At 41.9% G+C, this 22668-nt stretch overlaps 2 protein-coding genes across 11 annotated transcripts in view; one reads left to right on the top strand and one right to left on the bottom strand.

Annotated features, from left to right (window-relative positions):
- The first annotated feature begins 20 nt into the window (after positions 1-20).
- LOC106577172 (RNA binding protein fox-1 homolog 1-like) lies at positions 21-13260 on the top strand. 8 transcript variants are annotated; one of them, XM_014155049.3, is made up of 12 exons: positions 21-439; positions 4878-5114; positions 8664-8843; positions 8979-9032; positions 9160-9252; positions 9341-9398; positions 9927-9986; positions 10373-10511; positions 10619-10673; positions 10775-10842; positions 11626-11707; positions 11889-13260. In XM_014155049.3, exons 1-12 carry the CDS (start codon positions 353-355, stop codon positions 11931-11933), a joined length of 1158 nt encoding a protein of 385 aa, XP_014010524.1. In that variant the 5' UTR covers positions 21-352; the 3' UTR covers positions 11934-13260. The 8 variants fall into 8 exon arrangements, with proteins under 8 accessions (XP_014010524.1, XP_014010505.1, XP_014010534.1 ...); XM_014155030.2 differs by having other exon boundaries at positions 22-439; positions 9927-9998; XM_014155059.3 differs by having other exon boundaries at positions 24-439; positions 10634-10673.
- Positions 13261-18310: 5050 nt separating this feature from the next.
- The window catches only part of LOC106577165 (leukocyte receptor cluster member 8 homolog), a 32232-nt gene continuing 27874 nt past the window's right edge, over positions 18311-22668 (bottom strand). For all 3 annotated transcript variants that reach the window (XM_045699709.2, XM_014154980.3, XM_082960652.1), the window contains one exon: positions 18311-22573. In XM_045699709.2, the coding sequence (XP_045555665.1) occupies positions 22411-22573 (163 nt within the window). In that variant the 3' untranslated portion in view covers positions 18311-22410. The remainder of the gene's footprint in view (positions 22574-22668) is intronic.

The raw sequence follows: 22668 nt of genomic DNA on the forward strand, positions 1-22668 counted from the left end.
AACAGACAGGCTGACAGACACACAGCAGTGTTCTTTCTAACTTCTCTGCCATATCCTGTCTTCCTACCTAGACAGGCTGGCTGTTTCTTAGTTTAGGGAGTTTGTTTTTATTTTTTAAAGCTGAGAGGTTGACTGTTGACAGTTATCTTTCTGACTTTACAGCTCTTCCTCTCATTCACTTGGACCTTCTGTGTTTTCATCACTTGGATTCTACTCTCTCTTCTTAGATTTTCCTGCCTTGTTTTTTCATCTCCTCTGAGCATACCATCCTCTCCCTTTCCCCCTTCACCTTCTCTTGTCCTCCCATCTCCCCACCGTTCCCTCTCTCCTGGTGGTTTTCGGGCTGTGCACCATGCTCTCTTCTCCTACAATGATTCTTCAGCCTTACGGACTGCCCGTCTATCCCCAGGGAGCCCAATGTTACCCCAGCCTAGTACAGGTAATCTACCTCTGTCTCTTTCTCTCAATCCCTCTGTTTTCCTTTTCCTTCTCTCTCCTTGTTCCTACCATGTTTTAGGGCGGGTGTGTAGCATTGGATGTCTTTCTTGGTACTCTGTCAGTAGACCCAGAGCCACATACAGAGATCAGCAAACTATCCTGCATAGCTGTTGGTGCAAACATGGTCCCCATTGAATTCTGTATACCCGTACATGGCTCTCATGTCAAGCGTCATTGAGATAGTTTGGTTTTGAGTCACTGGATATGCTGAATCACTGGCCCGGGGAATGACATGTCATCATGACACAAACAACAGGTTGGAGGGCCTGTTTGTGAAATGGAAAGGGACATTCAGATTAAATGTATTCAGGCCCGGTATTACACATTATAAATGAAACTGTTTGTGTTTGTCATGATGATGATAGCAAAGTGGTTTATTGAACTAGATTTCAAAATAATCCAAATTATGATGTTTAGTTCAGAGTAGTTCACAGCAAAATTATGTGGTTGTTCACATAATGTAGTGTAGATTTGTGTCATTTGTTTGCAAACAGCTACATCGAGGCCTAAATACTGTTGATAGGGCCAAACCCATTGGTTTTAAATGCAATGACACACTGGCAGTTATATTTAATCTGCAGGTCTCAGTGGTACCAGCAGGTGTGTGTGTGTGTGTGTGTGTGTGTGTGTGTGTGAGTCCTTGACAACCCGTTGGTGAATGCCAGCACAGATATGATGTGTGTCTGGAATCTGTCTTCCTTGTCTCTGTGTCACAGCCCCTGTATTTTTAGCCTGTTCCTTGAAAAGTAGATTAACACAGAGAGAGAAGGCTCCCCTGTCATGCAGATAAGGGGGACACTGATATCCTGATAGTGTGTAGCCTAAGTAGGGGGATGAGGACCAGTGTACTGTGCTATGATCAGAACATACCAGCGGAGTAAAATGTCTGACGATCTGTGTTTGTGATCATATTACCTGTTCAATATTACTGTATACTGTATTTAATATACACTAAGTGTACAACTCATTAGGAACACCTTCCTAATATCGAGTTGCACCGCCTTTTGCCCTCAGAACAGCCTCAATTTGTCATGGACTCTACAAGGTGTAGAAAGCATTCCACAGGGATGTTGGCCCATGTTGACTCCAGTGCTTCCCACAGTTGTGCCAAATTGGCTGGATGTGTTTTGGGTGGTCGACCATTCTTGATACACATGGGAAACTGTTGAGCGTGAAATCCAGCAGCCTTGCGGTTCTTGACACACTCAAACCTGTGCGCCTGGCACCTACTACCATACCCCGTTATTAAATATTTTGTCTTGCCCATTCACCCTTTGAATGGCACACCGACACAGTTCATGTCTCAGTTGTCCCAAGGCTTACAAATCCTTCTTTAACCTGTCTTCTCCCCTTCATTTACACTGACTTAAGTGGTTTTAACAGGTGACATCAATAAGGTAGCATAGCTTTCGCCTGGATTCACCTGGTCAGTCTGTGTCATGGAAAGATGTTTTGTACACTCAGTGTAAACATAGTGAATGTAGTAGGCCATAGGGTGTGTCAGTGTTTTTGTCTGTGCGTTTGTATCCCCCACTATATGAGCCCTCTTAAAGGGCACATCAGCAGTTTCCTGTCGTCTTCAGAGTGTAAATCCTCCAGCAGCTGTCCCAGCAACCACCTGTCTCAGAGCCGGTGACCTTTGACCCTGAGACCTGACAGCTGAATAGGGGGAGGAAGGACAGAGGGGAACAAATGGCAATCAAAAAAAGACAGCAAGGAATAAAGTTGAGACACATGGAGAGATACTGTGTATAATGTTTGTTTGCTGACAATGTAATACTGTACTGGGAGTGGGAGACAAAGAGAGAGAGAGTGTGTGAAGGTGGCCAGTGCTAGTATCAAATAGATTCTATTATCTCCCCCTGTCAGACACTCTCCATGTATGGTGTGAGCTTGGGAAGGTCAGATATTGGGGGGGTGAGGTGGGGCGGGGGACACAATACAGGCATGTGTGTCGGTGTTGACATGTCCTCTAACATGGCCCAGTTACTGTGTGTACTGATCGCCAGGATCTGCCATGTGAAAGCTAAAAGGACAGTTTCTGAATTATTATGCGTCAACCCTGGAATAAACCCAGATATACAACACCCATGCCTTCCAATATTAGCAGACAGGATGCAGAGTAGTACATGTAAAAACATTTTATCTTGAAAGGTTTTACTATGATGTTTTACATGGTTGTTGTTTTGGCCCATTTGAAAGCACTATGTATGTAAGATGATCTGCTAAATGACTAACCTTGTAAATGATATGCCTGTAAATCTATTCTAGAGACCTAATACATTCAAGATGGTATCAGTCTCATTCCTGACCATCTTCTAGTGGAATTTCTAAAGTAAGAATTCAGAGGTATAGGAGGAACACCTGTGTGATCTGTGAAGAGAAATCCTGTAATTTGTACTAAAACCCCTGATGTTTGATAGGAAGAATCTAAGACCTACACAGACAAGGTGTTCCTTTTCCATTTCTAGTGAACTAAGATAGTATATCTATTTAGCATTACATTTACATGCTAGTCATTTAGCAGATGCTCTTATCCAGAGTGACTTACAGTTATCTTACAGTCATCTTAAGATAACTAGGTGGGACAACCACACATCACAGTCATAGCCACTACGTTGTTCCTCAATAAATGAAGTTATCAGCAAAGTCGGTGCTAGTAGGAAAAGACAAGTGTGAGTGTTAGTTTATATTTTAGTAAGACCTTTGATGCTGCGGTTTTACCTGCAGTAGCCACACTGTCCTGTTAGACCTATGAGAATGTAGGACACTCTCCCTGTGTTACATATCAGCTGATCGTACAAGGCTTAAATGATCAGATCAGCTTTCATACCTTCCCTCTACTTCGCCCTCTTCAATTTCACCATCAGTCCTATCTCCCCCCATCCGATGAGTGCAACAGCTGATGGACAGATAGAGAGAGGGGGGAGGAGGAGGAGAAGCGGTTGGAGAAAACAACATGAATCTGTATTAAATTACCTTTAGACCTTGTGACACTTACTATGTTTACAACTGTAAAGGACAACATAAAAATCTACTAATGGCTCTGCCAATCTTCTGGTTGACCTCTGGTCAGTTTCAGAGTAGAGATATAAGGGTTTTATTAATGTATTTTAATGTAAAAGATGTAAAACTACCCAAATGTTTCCTGCCTGCTTTTGTGTCTTCAAAGAGTCTGGTCAAAAAGAAGGTACTGGAATGATATGAATATTTACAAGACATAGGAATATTTAAAAGGCAATACGTCAGCAATTACAGGGTAATAATAAGGATAGTATTCTTAGAGGTGACCTTTTAGTGGGCAAGTTGAAGTACGGCTACAGTATTAGCTTTTAATGTAGAAATGACAAATTTTTGTGTAGCTCTCCTAAGTTTTTAGTGTGTTTCTGTGAGGAGGGGGAGGCGGTTAAAAGTTATTGACAGGTACAAATGTCCACAGCTGGCATAGCCCCCCCAGCTCCCCCTCCTCTCAGAACTCCTGTCATGTGATTGGTGGTTAAGTAGAACTTATGGTGTAGTGGGCGGGTGGAAGCCGGCATTAAAACATGTGGCAGTTGTTGGACAATGTACCAGAGAATCAGATATGCAGTGACGGGGTAAGACAATCATCTATTCTCCTGTTGTGTCTGTGTCACCACTATCACTTTTCATTGTGTGAGAACTGGTCACCTCACTGTGTGAACTCTCTGCTTTCTTGCTGTTTATTTTGGTACTTTGAAGAATCAATGGATTGGAATAGATTTGGTACATTGATTATATGATTATGATGATGTTGAAGGTATTAGTCTGGAATCAGTTTCGTTCTGAGTTGATTTTTCATTACAATTAAGTGTTTGTAGGTGCACTGTTTTGGCATAAGTGGTAAAGTATTGGATATTTGCCAGATACTCTTTTCCAAAGGATGCTGAATCCTGAATGAATACTCAAAAGGAATAGTATACATATCACAGTGAGCTGTACTGTATGAATGGGTTTGTTGTGTGGATCTTTCTTAAGGTCCTCTAGTTTTGTACCAGCTGTGCAAATCTAAGCTGCCCAGCACCACTCAACCATAAGACATTTCCCAGGTGATATTTAGACTCAAAGACTCAGAGAAAATGACTTTTATGAAGCCCGAGGTCTTTGTGCTTACATTAGAGATGATTCTATGGGCAGTCACACATTGTCAATGAATGTATGCTGTGAATCAAAAAGGTATATTTTTAATGTAATTAATGAATATCTGGTGATAGTAATTGATTATTTTGTTTCTTATAACAAGAGTCACACTCACTATTACAATTTCAATATGGTTTATCCTACAGCTAGGTTGGATATATACTATGACAATGTTATTTTGATTGATTATTGACTGATTCTCTTCTCTCATCCAATCACAGGGAGGCCCTGGCCAGGAGGCCGGCCCCGGCAGTGGTGACCCCACCCTCCCCCAGGTCTATGCCCAGCCTCCCTCATACCCTCCACCAGGACAAGCTCCTCCCACACCCGCAGGCAGACTTCCTCCTCTAGACTATAGTTCCGCCCACCCCAACTCAGAGTACCAGGAGCATCACCAGCTCAGAGTCTATCAGGGCCCGCAACACGAAGGGGCTGACACTCTGGCAGCCATTAGCACGGTAAGAACAACATGATAGACTGGAGGTGTGGGACTATAGAAATAGTGTCCAGGAAAGATAGAGAGACAGAGATACTTTATAATCAAGATATGTAGCTACTGTATGTGTGTATGGGGGAATCACATGTTGTTTGTAACCTATTTCTAGGAGGGGATTTTATTCTAATCAACGACAACATGTCACACAAAGTTTGAGGAAATTCTTTGTCAGTAACATGGAACACACACACACAGAGGCCCCTGCTACTTCTATGTTTAGCTCCCCACCTCCACTCCTGTGCCCATGTAGGGGAATCTCCTCTGGCGCACAGCAGAGCAGATAGGGGCAGCTGAGAGGAGATTCATTTTTGAAAGTGAATCCCCCCCATCTCTCTCTCTCTCTCTCTCTCTCTTTCCTTCTCTCTTTCCCTCTCCCATTTATCTGGAAATAGAGCAGGTAATCCCAAAGCCGTTAACATGCAGTATGTCTGTGTAAAATCATGCACCGGGTTACTGGTAGGGGTTTGGGGTAAAGAAAGTTGAGAAAGGAGAAGTTACAGGAGAAAACACAGGAGAATGGAACAACACAGTATTTAAATGTAGGATTATAATTTAAATGTATTTTGGTATATTGTATGGCATAAGTTATTAGGTGGGTTATCAGGGTTCAATGTAATATTTCCTACTATTTATTTTCATATAGCCTACAGCACAAAATGACATGTCTTTGATGGGATCTTATGTATTTTCATTAGGAACAATGCCCAGTTTATGAACTTATAATGAGGAAAACATGAACATGAATGTTTATGTCCAGGGTCCTGGTAGGTTTTATATACTGTAGGTTATTACTCTAGACAAAGACAGAGGTGAATGGTGAATAAAGGTCAATGCATTGTGACTGTGAAGTCCTTTTCCCTGCCTCAGCAGCTCTTTCTGATGTCATGGCCACATTTATATATTCCATCACTAGAGCCCCTGACTTACAAGGTCCGTCCTGATTTTCGGGGAAAGTTGAGACGCCGCAACACATCATGGAGGTGGGGTCAACGGGGGAGGCCGAACGGGTGACCCCTCCCCCTCCGAAATATCGGCCAGGTTCAGAAATCAATTTTGCATCGTGACATGACACCAACATCCAACCCAACCCACCCACCCCTTTCTTCCACTCCCCCCTCCCCTCTCTTCACTGTCCCACTTCCCCAAAGCCTGTTTCTGGTGTGTGTGTGAGGATGATGAGGAGGTGGTGTTTGTGTGAACCATGCTGCCATGGGAAGCCAGTATATAACAACACAGCAGTAGCCTGTATGTACTGTATGTGTTTGTGTGAATCTCTCTCTCTCTCTTTCTCTCTCTCTCTCTGCGTGAATGTGTCTCTCTATCCCTCTCCCTCTGTTTCTACCCCACTTATTAATACATGCCCCCTCGGAATCTTGAGTAATGATCTTTAACCTTTGGCAGAAAAAAGCAGCACCGTGACCCCAAACTGACATTTAGAACGTTCAACTTTGACCCTGCCCGGCACTATGCCTCCCAGCTCCCACTCCTCACCCCAACCTAAGCTTTTTGCGCAAGTTTCTGCCTTGTTCACTTTATCTTTTTGTTTAATTTATTATTTATCGTTGCTCTGAAGACATTGTGCACATCTCTTTCTATCAGCCTTCCTATATTATAATGCTAATAATACCTGTGTTTTCTATTCTGCATATTAGGATCTGTATTTTGATTTGCATTAATATTTATCTGACTTCTTTCAAGCCTGCATTCACTTTGATTTTCAATTTAAAGATATTTTTCACTTTTGCTATTTTTTTCTTTGCCATTTTTTTCTTCCTTTCACATTGCACTCTGCTCCCTCTCTCCTATCTCCCCCACTGCTCTCGCTCACAAATTTTTTGGTGTAATATTTTTTTCACCTTAATTTTCTTGTTTGGACTCATATAATCCCTTGGTTTTTGGAGGACCAATAGACAGACACTGGCATCGTGGTGCATTTTGGGATAGTGGATGTTTTGGTTTTGAAGCACATTACTATATCCTGTATGGTTTTGCATGGGGGCATTTTAATGAGATTATATTATGAAAATGTATTCCTGCAGGCTTACTGTTTACGTGTCTATATAATCTATGTCACCTGAACTACCTAGTTATTATGAATTTCTAAGTATAATTCATCACAATTATGTTCAGTATGATATTGTATTTAGTTACAGTTCCTCCAAAGTATTTATGTTGGGGGAGCTGTTACTTTCGGTATTGGCTGGTTGTTATAACTGAATCAACATGACTATGTAGCTTAATATTTTGTTAGTATACATCAGAGGAGGCTGGTGGCAGGAGCTATAGGAGGACAGGCTCATTGTAATGGCTGGAATGGAATAGATGAAATGGTACCAAACACATGGAAACAACTTATTTGACTCCGTTCCAAATATTCCATTCCAGCCATTACATTGACACCATCCTTCTATAGCTCCTTCCACCAGCCTCCTCTGCTGTACATATTATTTTAGATTTTCTAACGGGCATGTATTTAAATGCCTCACTAAAATGAGGTACTGTTCACGCCTCCTCACTCCTGCCTGAGAAGGATCACTGGGTGCTGAATGCTTATTTGGACTGAGTTGTGATTACTTGATTCAATTAAAATTATCACCATTTTTCCAATGCAATGTGATGCCTCTGTAATGGGACACTGTACCAGAACATGTGAACTGTTTTGATAGATTTTAAAGAAACATTCTGTGGAAAAAAATCTGTTTTTATCTCAGAATCATTTTACTAAATTGTAAATTAGTTGTCTATTCAGAGGTGTACAAGTGCATGGACCAATTGGCAACATGTCCTTAGTTTCCTCTGTAATCTCCCCCCCTTCTTTCTCTGCCTTTCCCTTGAAACCTTTTTTATATCCTTCTCCTGCTCTCTGTCCTTCGATCCTCCTCCTCTCCCCATCCTTTCCTCCTTCTTTTTCTTCTTCTCCTGCTCTCTGTCCTTCTATCCTCCTCCTCTCCCCATCCTTTCCTCCTTCTTTTTCTTCTTCTCCTGCTCTCTGTCCTTCTATCCTCCTCCTCTCCCCATCCTTTCCTCCTTCTTTTTCTTCTTCTCCTGCTCTCTGTCCTTCTATCCTCCTCCTCTCCCCATCCTTTCCTCCTTCTTTTTCTTCTTCTCCTGCTCTCTGTCCTTCTATCCTCCTCCTCTCCCCATCCTTTCCTCCTTCTTTTTCTTCTTCTCCTGCTCTCTGTCCTTCTATCCTCCTCCTCTCCCCATCCTTTCCTCCTTCTTTTTCTTCTTCTCCTGCTCTCTGTCCTTCTATCCTCCTCCTCTCCCCATCCTTTCCTCCTTCTTTTTCTTCTTCTCCTGTTCTCTGTCCTTCTATCCTCCTCTTCTCCCCATCCTTGCCTCCTTTTTCATCTTCTACTGCTCTTCCTCTGTCTATTCTCTTTCTCCTCTTATTCCTTCACTCCTTTCCTTCCTTTCCCCTTCCTTCACTTCCTTTCTTTCCTCCTCATCTCCTCTATTCTTTCTTTTCCTCCTCTTCTTCTTCCTCTCCTCCTCCTCTTCTGTCTCCCAGGACAATGCCCTGGTTCCGGTGACCTCTGACTCCCAGGCTCTGAGCGTGTCAGTGTCATCAGGGGGCGGAGCAGGAAGTGGTAGCGATGAGGAGGGGTCAGGCAAGGCCCAGCCCAAGCGTCTCCATGTTTCCAACATCCCCTTCCGCTTCAGAGACCCGGACCTCAGACAGATGTTTGGGGTGAGAGACACAACTAGTGGTTATGTCCAGGTTTATTATCCTACGAGACATCATGTCATCCTACGAAACATTGTAATCTCTTATAACCTCAGTGATAACCTGTGGACAAGATTGTGATCTGGTTTTGTCTTTCAGCAATTTGGCAAGATCCTGGATGTGGAGATTATCTTTAATGAGAGAGGGTCAAAGGTGAGAGACCCCTCAATATCAGAAATTACAAACTGAACGAATGAAACCTGGTTGCCCTATTGTTTTTTGCCTTACCAAGACAATGACAAGTTGGACAATCAGAAATGTTTCTCCTTCCGTCTCTCAGGGTTTTGGGTTCGTGACCTTTGAGAGCGCAATGGAGGCAGACCGAGCAAGGGAAAAACTGAATGGAACTATCGTTGAGGGAAGGAAGGTTGAGGTGAGGAATAACTATCTATAGTATGTCTATCTTGAATATCTGTTTATCTGTCTGTCTGTCTAAGAAATTGTACCCTCTGTCTGTGCAGGTGAACAATGCTACAGCCAGAATAGTCACCAAGAAGCCCCAAACACCTCTTGTGAATGGTGAGGTTTCAAGTAAGATACCTAAAGTTATTTGGACACATCTTTCCGTGGCATGTGGGAGGGGTTGGACATGCACCCTGTACTTCTGAACTGTGTCTGTGTGTTCCCCTTAATCTCCATGATCTCCACTGTCTCTTTCTTCCTTTACTTGTTGTTTAACCTCTCTCAACATCTCCCTCCTTTTCTCTATTCCTCTCCTCTCTCTCTCCTTCTCTCAACATCTCTCTCTCTCCTTCTCTCAACATCTCTCTCTCTCCTTCTCTCAACATCTCCCTCCTTTTCTCTATTTCTCTCCTCTCTCTCTCCTTCTCTCAACATCTCTCTCTCTCTCCTTATCTCCCTCCTTTTCTCTATTTCTCTATTTCTCTCCTCTCTCTCTCCTTCTCTCAACATCTCTCTCTCTCTCTCCTTATCTCCCTCCTTTTCTCTATTTCTCTATTTCTCTCCTCTCTCTCTCCTTCTCTCAACATCTCTCTCTCTCTCTCTCTCTCTCTCTCTCGCTCTCGCTCTCTCTCGCTCTCTCCGTAGCCCCTGGATGGAAGATCAACCCTGTCATGGGAGCGATGTATGCACCTGAACTCTACACCGGTGAGTTTCAATGTGAGTTTTCGGGTGAGTTTGATTACTTCAATATTAGTTTGTCCTTGTAATATATGTACTTGTACTGTATCCCTATCAAACCCAATCGGAATTCATGACCCCTTGTAGCGGAGGTCAGTCAGACTCTTGTGATGAGGCCTTGCTACCTCATCACCAAGGAGGAATACTATGTTGGTCTAATGGTTAAGACGTGGGCTTCCCGAGCGGGAGACCCAGGTTTAGATCCCACCTGTGATACTCAATCTCTCTTATCGATGGCTCCAAGAAAGCATGCTCCCTTGGGGTAGTCAATAAACCTGCTTATAAAGGCAGGGTGGCTACAGTACATATCCTAGTGGGTACTGTAAGCTCTCTCTCTTTCTCTCTCTCCTCAGTTGCCAGTTTCCCCTACCCCGTAGCTGCTCCCACCCTGGCCTATCGGGGCTCACCACTGCGTGGGCGGGGCCGGGCTGTCTACAACACAATTCGCTCAGCTGCCGCAGCCGCACCCACTGCCATGCCCGCCTACCCTGGGTAAGATCATTTCTATCTTCAAAAAATCTATTTTAAAATGAATAACCATTTCCATTGTGAGTGTAAGTAAATTATTTAATTTTCACTGTTTAATGTGTGAATGATAGAATGTCTCCTTTCAGTGTGCTGTACCAAGATGGATTATATGGAGCTGAAGTCTATGTAAGTGGACATTTTTCTTCTGATTTCAACTTATTTCAGGCTGTCTACCTTGTGTTTAGCTAAAAGCTTACCTTGTCTCTGAATGTCTTTTTCCCTATCAGGGCGGGTATCCTGCAGCGTACAGAGTTGCCCAGTCACCATCCGCTGCCACAGCAACATACAGTGATGGGTGAGCAGCAGTGCCCAATGACTGACAATGTGACTGTGTTTGTATGAGGATTTCAAGGACTTTTTCCTTCAAAAGGGACTTAGAACATGAGATAAGCAGCACTCTAATGTTGAGGTTCTGTGGTCTTCAAGTCTGGTCTATGGGGTCTCACTGTTAGTTCTAACACAATACTAGCACACCTGTTTAGTAACCTGGACGGACATAGTGAACGAAAATCCAAGACACTCAAATTAGAATGATACGTTTGGTATGGTATGTATTCATTTGTGGATGTCCATCATCATAACATGTATGATATGTTACGAATGACAACAATTCGTACAATATGTTAAGAATTCGCAATACGTATGATACTAATTCCAATTTGTTGTGGCTAACGTTACCTAGGTCGCTAACATTGGCTAGGGGTTAAGGTTAGAGTTAAGGTTAGGGTTTAGGAGTTATGTTAAAGGGTTAGCGGAAGAGTTAGCTAACATGCAAAGTAGTTACAAAGTAGCTAAAAAGTAGTAAGTAATTGCAAAGTTTCTAGCTAAAATGCCAAAGTTGTCCGTGACGAAATTCGAACATGACGTTTGCATTAAACGCCCACCCATCCACTCCAAACCGCCCACCCTCCTTTCCTTTTTGCCTTAAGTAACCTTCTGTCTTATGTAACTGTACCAAACGTAACATATACTAATTTGAGTGTCCCGGATTTTTGTTTACTATGTTACGTCTAGTCTATGAGACCATGCTGGTTTAGTATGTTTTCTCATTTGGGGTTTTGTTTTGTCTGTCCATCAGATATGGCCGAGTTTATGCTGCTGCAACGGATCCCTACCACCATTCAGTGGGACCCACGGCAACATACGGCGTCGGAACAATGGTGAGCCTCTTTAAAACTCAAAAGCAGTACCAACGTTTAAAGTGTGTGACCCACTAAGTCATCCAGACCATTGTTTCTAGCCACGAGACAGACTTTAATCGAGCCTCAAAAAGGAATCAGTCTCAACCCGCCAGTGGGCACCGATCCACCATAATTTATCATATCTTGTACTTATTTCTAGGCCAGTCTGTACAGAGGAGGATACAACCGCTTCACCCCTTACTGAGCTGCCCAATGGGAGCCTGGAAGCCGTTCTGTGACCCCGCCACCTCTTCCGGAATTGGCCAGTCCCAGGACAACAACGCAGGACAGGTTATGACATCACTGAACTCTGTGTCACCTCCTGTCTGACTCCCTCCACTTGGAGACGGTCAAATCCAACCGACTGGACGTGTAAATACTGTAGTAGCTTTTCACTATTTATTCTATCAGAGAATACATATAGGATAAAGAGCCTGATCTAATGTATAGACAGTTATTTAAAACCTTTATTTTACACTTAATCTGTATTGTTTGTGCCACTGATTTGTTCCAGGGTTTAACAATGTAAAGATTTCTTCCTCCGTACCTGGGTTATAAGCTACTCTTTCACTATTCTAACAGAGAGAGTTGAATGTGAGCCATTTTCTTTTTCATTGGCTGGACTTCATGGTGCAATACTGCAACTCAAGTGGCACAACAATACTGGTTTCTCTACATGGTGACCTTTGTAAAAAAGGTTTTGATCAACGTCTGAGCTTTTGACTTTTCAAGAGTCAAATTGTAGAGTACAATGACATTTTATACAGTTAAATTACTTCTTTTTGATGACACTGGTTTTGTCAATGATGTAGCGCACTGTTTGAGGACGTTGAAGTGTGTGTGTGTGTGTGTGTGTGTGTGTGTGCTTGTGTGTGGAAGTATGTGACAACATCAATACTCAAAGCACAAGCTATGAGAGACAGCAATGTCACTGGTATTGTTAATGTGCACAGTAATCTTTTTTTAAATGCTTCTAGAACCCTAAAACTGTCATTTGCATAAAATGTACGTATGTTTTTGCTTTCCTAACAATCTACCTCTGATTCTAAAAATGTTTCACTTGTCAAAAAAGCATTCAGGAGCCATTACTTCTCTGTCAACAAATGAACTGCAACAAAACATTTTTTCTTATTTTCATTGTTGAGCTTCTATCCATCTTCTCTCTGCTTACATAATGCTCAATGCTAAATACTAGCTATTCGACAAACTTCCCTAACCCACTTTATCATTTTTCTATGGCAGCCTCATTCTGGGTTTTACTTCGCTCTGCCTGACGAGCCTGTAACCTCTATGGTGCTTTCCCTAATTTCCTCTGTCCTGTTAAACTCTATGACGTTGTGTCTGGTTTCCTCTTCCTGTTCTCTCGCCTGCATCTCTCCATTCTGTTTGAGAATCTGTGTTCCATCCATAGAAAGAATCAGATGAGTTCTAGTTCTATGGGTCCATCTCTCCTTCTCTATCCTGTACTCTAGCTTCACTGTTGTTTATTTGCTGTTGACCTCTCAATAAAACATTGTTTCTTTTTCCCTTTCCTCTCTTCTCTTTGATTCATGTCATTTTCCTTTCTCTTTTTCAATGCCTCTTTTTGCAGTCCTTCACTCTTCTGCTCAAACTTATATTCTCCGTGTTCCTTTTCTCAACTATAACTGTAAGTTTTGAGGCTGACTGATACCAGTGCAAGAAGGTTGTGAGTGTTTTACAGAAATGACTGTCTGCATATGTTTATGCAACTGTTTCTGGTTCAGTACCTTTGTACTGTATGGACTGAATCTTAATGTAAGATCAGCGCATATAACTTCATATTTGAGTTTAGTTTCTCAAATGTTGTATGTGTGGTTCTAGAGGGGCTACAGTATAGTACCTAGACACCCAGCCCTGTGCCTGCCTTGCTTTAGTGTGTGGTCTTACTGCGTGTGTTTCAACCTATGGGCTAAACCTCTTCTTTATGCAAAGTTCAGCTTTAGTTTTTGTATACTAATTTCCCCTCTTTCTTTACTGCTTCGTTTTCCTATCTTCTTGGAAGTGGAAAAAGACTTCTCTTTCCAAGCTTTACTGTTGTTGTTCTGGTTTTTCCCACTATTTCTAAGGGGAGCTTAACCCTAACCTTAACCCTACGAGATATAATTGAGGGTTGGATAACCATGCCTACAATATCAATTTGAAATAGAAACTAAAGTCACACTTTACCATGGTATTATTCAATTTCAACAACGGTTTGACTGTGATGCCTTCATCAGGGTATTTTTACATCTAGTAAAAATGTATAATATGGAAAAATATGCCTTTTTACTTCTACTCTGCTGTCCTCTCTCTATCTCTCGCTCTTTCAAACTCCTCTGCTTTCAAGTCTGTTATTTTCCTATTTTCTTTATGTATGGCTGTCAGATTTATAATTTCCCCTTTCAATCTAATAGCAATTTTAAACTTATTTAGCTACATTGTTTCTCGTGTTTCTTCACTCGATCCGTTTCACCTTTTCTGTATTAATCTGAAGGCTTTCTTTCTTCACCCTTTGTCTTCTTCTTTACTGACACATTTGTCTTCATTTTCTAAACTTTATTTCTCTGCTTTGATGCTTTCAAATAATTTCCTCACCATCTTGACTCTGTATCTTATCATGTATTTCTCTAAATTGTACATTTCCTAGTTTCTTTCACTGTAATGTTACCTTCCTCGCCTCTTACTTCTGCTGTCCTCTTCTCTATTTTCCAACAGCATTTCTCCTTTATTTTCCCCTAAATTGTCCTTTTTCTAGGTTCATCTTTCCTCTTGCTGTCTTCTATTTACACAATATTGCTTTTTCTTTTCCCAACTTCTGTTTCTGAATTTTATTCTACTTTTTGTCTGCTACTGATATTCTCCAATTCTTTCCTCATTGTTTCAGATTTACTCTTTCTTTCTAAACTCTCCTTTTGCTTTTTACACACTGTCCTCTTAGCTGTCTTGTAGTCATCTAGCTGTGCCACTTTTACATTTCTTGTTTTTGATCATTTCTGTAATTCTGCTTCGCTCGACACTTTGGTATATACTTTCTCTATTAACATGAACTACTTCCTTATACTAACATTACAACATCCTGATTCTTTTACCTGACATGTGAGTTCTATCTTTCTGTTTGCTTTAAGCTATAACTCATTTCCAATTTCTTCTTTTTCTGTTTTCTGTCATTTATTTTGCTTTCCTATTTTAAAGTTTTCTAAATGTTCTGTCCATCTTCTTTTATTTCTCAGCTGTCATTACTTTCCTTCACTCTACTGTGCTGTCTATTTCTTCTGTTTTTTGTTTCTCTATTACTGCCTCTTTCCCTCTGCTCCTCTCTGTCCCTCTTCAGGTCCTCCTCTTTCCCTCTGCTCCTCTCTGTCCCTCTTCAGGTCCTCCTCTTTCCCTCTGCTCCTCTCTGTCCCTCTTCAGGTCCTCCTCTTTCCCTCTGCTCCTCTCTGTCCCTCTTCAGGTCCTCCTCTTTCCCTCTGCTCCTCTCTGTCCCTCTTCAGGTCCTCCTCTTTCCCTCTGCTCCTCTCTGTCCCTCTTCAGGTCCTCCTCTTTCCCTCTGCTCCTCTCTGACCCTCTTCAGGTCCTCCTCTTTCCCTCTGCTCCTCTCTGACCCTCTTCAGGTCCTCCTCTTTCCCTCTGCTCCTCTCTGTCCCTCTTCAGGTCCTCCTCTTTCCCTCTGCTCCTTTCTGTCCCTCTTCAGGTCCTCCTCTTTCCCTCTGCTCCTCTCTGTCCCTCTTCAGGTCCTCCTCTTTCCTTCTTCAGGTCCTCCTCTTTCCCTCTGCTCCTCTCTGTCCCTCTTCTGGTCCTCCTCTTTCCCTCTGCTCCTCTCTGTCCCTCTTCAGGTCCTCCTCTTTCCCTCTGCTCCTCTCTGTCCCTCTTCAGGTCCTCCTCTTTCCTTCTTCAGGTCCTCCTCTTTCCCTCTGCTCCTCTCTGTTCCTCTTCTGGTCCTCCTCTTTCCCTCTGCTCCTCTCTGTCCCTCTTCTGGTCCTCCTCTTTCCCTCTGCTCCTCTCTGTCCCTCTTCAGGTCCTCCTCTTTCCCTCTGCTCCTCTCTGTCCCTCTTCAGGTCCTCCTCTTTCCCTCTGCTCCTCTCTGTCCCTCTTCAGGTCCTCCTCTTTCCCTCTGTCCCGCTTTAGGTCCTCCTCTTTCCCTCTGCTCCTCTCTAGGTCCTCCTCTGTTCCTATCTTTCCCTCTGCTCCTCTGACACACTTTAGTTCTTCCTCTTTCCCTCTGCTCCTCTCTGACCCTAATTAGATCTTCCTCTGCTCCACTCTGTCCCTCTTTAGGTCCTCCTCTTTCAGCTGTGTTTAGTTTCTGTTATGTTTTTCTTCTCCATTCACCTGTTCTGAATGCTTTCCTGTCTGAGCTCCTGTGAAAAACTGCTTTCATCTTTCAGTCTAGTCAGAATCTTCCCTCTCCTCTCATGCCCCTTGCTTTAATTTCTCTGAAGTCAGCTCTTTTCTCTTGTACCAGCTTTCACATCTGTCACATTCTATTCATGTGTGCTCTTCTCTTCCTAGAACTTATTTTCCTTCATTATGAATTTACACATCTGAAGAGATGAATCTTGTAGAATTTCCTCTCCACCTATCTGTAGTTCTGTAGAAGACATTCTGAGGATTTCTATTGCTATTCTGTGGCTTGTAGCTTCTTTACCCTATAGCTATCAGCCTACTCAATTTCCTCTTATTTTGCATGCCTTTTCCAACTGCTCTCTGGTCATACTGTGAGCTATTCTTTACTCCGGCCCTTCTTTTGACATTTAATATTGTTCCTTGAATTTAAGTTCAGTGCCAATCCCTAGAAACAGTGCAATCATGTTGATCAGTGACATGAAAGCCAGAATTTCAGGACTTTGATGTCAATCAACTCACTGAACTGTCCCTGTAATATGATTGATTGTCCATTGCTGTCTCTTAGTTCAGATTTTTTTTAAATAAATTAAATGCCTTTAACAATGTTCAGTTTGAGTAGTCTTCTGGGTTTGATACAATATCAATCTTGAGCAGCAATTTTTACATTAAGTAATAGTGCAACGTGTCATTTCTATAACTCAAGACAAACAATACTTATTTCTAAACTTATTTTATTAGGTTCTTCAAGAACAAAATACGTATTTACAAAACAGGAGTATTTCATTTCAAATACAATCCAGGGAGGGTTGAGACTGGGGAGGAGGGATATTTTGCAAGTATATCCTTTAGTTTCAGCTAGCTGCAACAGAAACCACCTGAGCAGCGTAGAAGCAATACTTACTACCGAGAATGGATAGTTACTCAGCAACAATGGTCACGAGCAAACAGATACTCAACATGAAGAGGGTGGAGAAAGGAGATATTCTGATAGAAGGGAAGAGGGAGGGGACACATGCAGGTAAGGAGAGTGAGGAGAGAAAAGGAGCAACAGAACAAATCCACTAAAGAATGAAAAATGAACCGATGCATCAGGCTGAAGTAAGAAAAGGGAATTGTTCAAGTGCAGTCTAATAGGACATATGGAGGCAGGAGTTACACATTGATGGGCTTCAAGAAGTTCAAGAGAGGAAAAAACAAACCCACAGGTGTCAGAAGGAACAGTTGAGTAAGAGAAGGAGCAGCACATTTTAAAAAGGAGAAGCATAGTTAGTTAAAAGGAAATGTACAGTTAAACTTATTGAACTAAAGCATTAATGTGAGATATGAGAGGTTCTGTAATGTTAAACACATCAGACCAGGAGACTTCACTGTTGAAGAGGTGTCTGAAATCAACAGAGACAAGACAGAAAAGCATCCTGTTTAGGAAAGGTACAGAGCAAGACAGAGCAACATTCTGATATGGGAGCCAACTACTACCGGACTACTCAAAACTGACAGGAATGTGGCCAAATATAAGGAGATAAGAAAAAAATTTATCTAGAATGGAATAGAGTACTTTCCTTGATATAATGAAAATTGTATGCTGTATGTCCAGATCCATTTCAAATCCCAAAAAGTAGTTTACATGCTAGAGATACTTATGAATGTGTTTCCAAGTTAAAATAACTCCCATTGTATTACGACAAATACCAAATGCGGGCAAATTAATTTACAGGTAGACCACATGAGGCAGCTGACAAAATACATCAAGGTTACAGAGACGCCAAAAATCCACTGACAAACAAAGGTTGCCTTACCAAATATTGATCTGTACTCGAGAAGTTGACATAATGACAAAGCAATTTCTAGGGAACACCCTGGTTATGAAAAACAAGAACGCATGCAAATGTTTCTGGACAAACAGTATACATTAACACATGATGGTTTAAAGGTATACGCCTTCCTAACTATAGACATAGATTTTTTGGCAAACCTCAACTATAGAGTGGAAAAAAATCTGACATTGAATGTTTTCTTGATTCAAGTTAAGAATAGTCAAATAAAATACATTCAAAAGGCCTTGATTAAAACAATTGAAGTCAGCCTCCCATGTATAAGACAACGCAACATTTCAGGTCATATTGACAAAATGGCTTGAACTTGAGTTGGCAGTATCAAGTCTTGCATTTCTCACACTTTTCCCTCTCTCCAGCTTGCTTCTGGAGGCTGGGAGGAGGTGCTCTCTTTTCACATTCCTTTTGCTCCTGTAATGCAGTACTGCAAGAAGAAAAATAAGAGAAAAGGACTGATGAAGGGAGTGGGGAAAAGCAAAGAGGGACAGAGGATAGGAAGATGAGGAGAGAAGGGACAAGTTGAGTCATGAGTACAACTTCTGAAATTAATGACCGAAGTGACCGAAACAAGAGCACATAGACAAAATAGTGCCAGTCAAATGAAACAAAGGGATCTATAAATGGGTAGACAAGTTGCTGAGAAGACTGATCACTCATCCAGACATTCATATTGAAACTGATCCTGCAGTCATAGGACTATATATATATATATTACACACACACACACCTCACACGCTCTCTCAATCCAATCATTAAGAATATTAATAACATAATGACAGTACCATATTGATATGTTACCATATCAAAACACTGACTCACACCAGCCAAACAGCCAAGTCACTGTTAATCTGAAACAGGTCTGGGTTTACTCTGACAAACTACTTCCAAAGAAATTGACAAACGGGAGCCTTGAGCAACACAAACACACACAGTAACAGTTTGTTTCTTGGCTGATGGGAGTGCAGTGCCTTCAACCCAACCTTTCTCTTGCCATTAGGATGTTGTGTGGTGGTTTTAGTACATTACTTATCTCTAAGGCAGTGATATGCAAACTTTTTCAGCGGGGACACAATCTTTCCACCAGAATTTCTGGGGACAAATTTTTTTGGCCGGTAGAATTTCCAAACCTACTGACACCCTTATTCATTACGTGTTCATCTCATCGAAATGAAAATATACCAATAAATACATTTACTCAATAAAAATTAATTTTTCAAATGACCTTTCTCAAAAACGTTTCTATATAGTGTCCCATACAATATGACCTATGAATGTTCTCGCATTTTGGCGACCCCACTGCAGTTCCCTCATGGGTTGCGATGCTGACTTTGAATACCACTGCTCTAAGGAGTTCATGAGTACAGATAGCCAGAAAGTTTGAGAAGACACAGAAATGCATTAAATAAAATCTAAAGAAAAATGGGTTTACAGAAGATGAGCATGTTAAAAAATGAGTCAGAAATGAGTGGTCAACCAAGTGCGCATATCTAAGGGAAATGTGGCAAGAAAAATTTGGTTTATACAGCAAATATCCCATTTTCAATCCCTGTAAAAGCCCAAAATATAAACCTTCTGTCCTGCACACTTATTGAATAAGCGGCCAAAAATAGGGTAGAAATCACGCAAGTGTTTGCACTACAAAAAGCAGTTACTATCAATTCCCCATTTAAATCCACGGCAATATCAAAAACAGGCAATGTATTCCAAATCATCCAACTTTTTAGATTTGTAATTATAATTTACATATTCACATCAATTGAATTAAAGAATTAATTGTTTATTACCCATATCTAAAACGCTTCAGCTTCTCATTCACCATATACGTTTCTGTCAAAATTACACTTGCCCTGGTAAACATAAAACATATCAAAATGACCAGTTACTGAGAAGAAAAAAGGTCAACTGAATCCACAACAATGTACATTAGATACTGACAGATCTACTCTATAGATGAGCACACAGGACATTTGTTACAGACTTCTGTTCATCCTGAAAGTAGAGTCCCATCTTGTATATAGCCTCGTTAGTTATTTTATTGTGTTACCAAATCCCTTTTTATTTATATCATTTTTCTTACTTTTTAACTCTGCATTGTTGGGAAAGGGCTCGCAGGTAAGCATTTCAGTCTGAACCTGTTGTATTCAGTGCATGTGACAAATAAATTTGGTATCTCCGCAATGGCACTGAACTCACTAAAATACCTCAAGCTTTGATGTGAATCAACTTAATACTCTTCAAGGTCATGCCTGAAAACAAGGGGTATATACGCTGATATTAGATCAACTGATATCACCAACTCATGTTCTATTTATGTATTGCCAATTATGTTGATTTACAATTAACTCTCAACACTAATCTCCTCGCATCAGATCTTATCAAGAGTATACGCAGGGATGTAGCTTAATGTATAACTGCTGATAGGACCCCAAAATAACTACTCTACAATCCTTCTCTCACCTGCATTTACTGAAAACCAAAATGTCTGCAATGGGGTTTTAAAAATATCACATGGTGATTTCTTAGCTTTAAATATATAAGCAGATTATTTGATTACAGACAAACATTTGATAAGCAGAGTCCTGTATGCTTTAGCCGTCAACATTAATGTCCTAAATTAATGTTTTGTGGCAGAATGTCAATTTTCAATTGAGACAGTTACACAAATTCAGGTTTAAAAGGTATCTGCACCTGCACAATTTGACTTCATCATTGTCTTGCAAATGAGGGGTGTTCCCCAAGGGTTAATACTGTCACCCTTCATTTTATATCACAATTTCAGACACACTATCATCATGTGGATGGAATTTAAGCAATTATCATACACCTTAACCCAAACCAATGGTTAGTGTTTGTGAATGAGCCAATAGTGAATACCAGGTGATCTTTGCCGTGCTGTCATCCACCTCCTTCCAGCACACCAAGAGTCCTTTTTCTTACCAGCCGTACATACATACTCAGCCTTATTGAACGGAGTGTGGAGCATACAAACCCAGACGTTGCCGCCATCTGCACAGACAGCGATCTCATCTCCATCTGTTGTATGTCGGAACTGATCCAGCCACCATATTTGAAGGTGGAGACTTTGCCACCATCTTGATAGAGCTGACTTCTTCCTGTGTGGTGGGAGTACTTGACGACTGCTATTCCATGCTGCTGAGGGTGTTGTTGATCGGGTAACTCAGGAAACACCACAGGCTCGCCCAGAGCCTCAACTTGGTTATTTGGTATTCTTAAGGGGTGGGAGACTGCCTCCTTGTCTGCTCTCAGGGGATAGATGGACTATAGGTGGATATCCTGCCTCCTGGACACATACCGAGGGATTGCAGAGGCCATTCTTGGTAAAGATTAGGGGACTGTATCCACCATCACACTTTATAAGTCAATGCCTACCAGAAGGGACTAGACGCCAGGCTTGGAGATCTACTATATTAGAGAGCAGATATAACTGGGATGTAAACTTTGTGGTTAAACTTTGGTGAACTCTGGGTGACAGACTGTTGAAGGGTGAAGCAGGGGACTGTGGGTAGCGGACAACTGTGGGGTAAGGATGGATGTGGCCAACCTGGGCAAGGAGCCAATCATAACCTTCAGATTTCTCAGTCAATACCTTTCAGGGGTGCCAAGTGTGCAGGGCTAGGCAGGAACAGGAAGTGGGGGTAACTTTCCCCACCTGATCGCCAATCGTAGACAGCTTGGGGGAGGGGGGGGCAGGACATACAAACCACCATCTCCTCTTCTCCCGGATTGGACGCTGGATCACAAAGGCTTCCTGAAAGCAGCAAAGGGCTAGCACAGTCTCTAGAGCTGAACACCTGAACAGACAAACCTCTTCTCTGATTGATGGTTTGGTTTTGGAGTGGATGAGCAGCCTGTTGGATGAGGGCTTGAGGGATGACTCTAGCTCATTTATTTTTCATCTCTCTCTTGGGTTCTCAAGGCTCGTCTTCGCATGAGTTTGAGGCTGTTGACTTGAGGGAAGGAAAAACATAACAGAACACTGTTAGCTTAACACTTCTGAGAGCGATAGTGGATGGGAGACCTTGAGGCTACGCTCTTCCCTGATCTGTGTGAGTTGGCGCTTGATCTTCGGGTCTTAAACTGAACTAATGCCTAACATCATCTGTTCGTCATTAAAATGTTCTAAGTCGAAGGTATAATTAATATCTTGAGCTGATCAGAGATGTGTGGGGCTAAGCTATTCTAAATGTATTTGATGTGCAGCATGTATGCAGATAATCTCGCCCACTCTTGTTATACAGTCCATATCTGTGAGTACAGTGCATCTGTGGGTGGGATCCTCACTGAATTTCAGCCTTAAGTGATTTAGTGCATCCTAGTGCATATCTCCCTCTTTCTACAGGACTAAATTGTAGTTTCAGTCTAACTACTAGTCTCCCTCCTGAAGTGTAGTGCAGAAGAACTGTAGGGTACATTCCTGACCCGGTCTATCTCTCAGTATCTCCCTTTAGTGTGCTTTCCCCCCTCCCCGGTAAACCCCCCACCCCCTCAGGAGGCTGCCAGACAGGCTGAGCTGGTTTTGCAGTCTATCTTGCTGGGGTCAGAGGGGAAGAAGGTGACCCCCAGGCCTGTGAGGAAGGCCATGCAAGAGTCTAAACAAAGGAAGCCCAGACTGGACTGCACATACTCCACCGGCAAGTCTGGTCTGAATCTGGGAAAACACAGAGGGGGAGAGGCAATTTAAAGTTGGAGCATTTCTATCCTACATACAACTACGTAAAATGATGAATTGTTCGGAACCATGGA

The sequence above is a fragment of the Salmo salar genome, chromosome 02 (assembly GCF_965601325.2).
Source record: "Salmo salar chromosome 02, fSalSal1, whole genome shotgun sequence".
NCBI classification, from domain to species: domain Eukaryota; kingdom Metazoa; phylum Chordata; class Actinopteri; order Salmoniformes; family Salmonidae; genus Salmo; species Salmo salar.

Coding starts and splice junctions, on each gene's coding strand:
- LOC106577172 (XM_014154998.3), top strand. CDS start 353: ATGCTCTCTTCTCCTACAATGATTCTTCAGCCTTACGGACTGCCCGTC. Junction 440..4,877: donor GTTACCCCAGCCTAGTACAG/GTAATCTACCTC, acceptor ATCCAATCACAG/GGAGGCCCTGGCCAGGAGGC. Junction 11,708..11,888: donor CATACGGCGTCGGAACAATG/GTGAGCCTCTTT, acceptor ACTTATTTCTAG/GCCAGTCTGTACAGAGGAGG.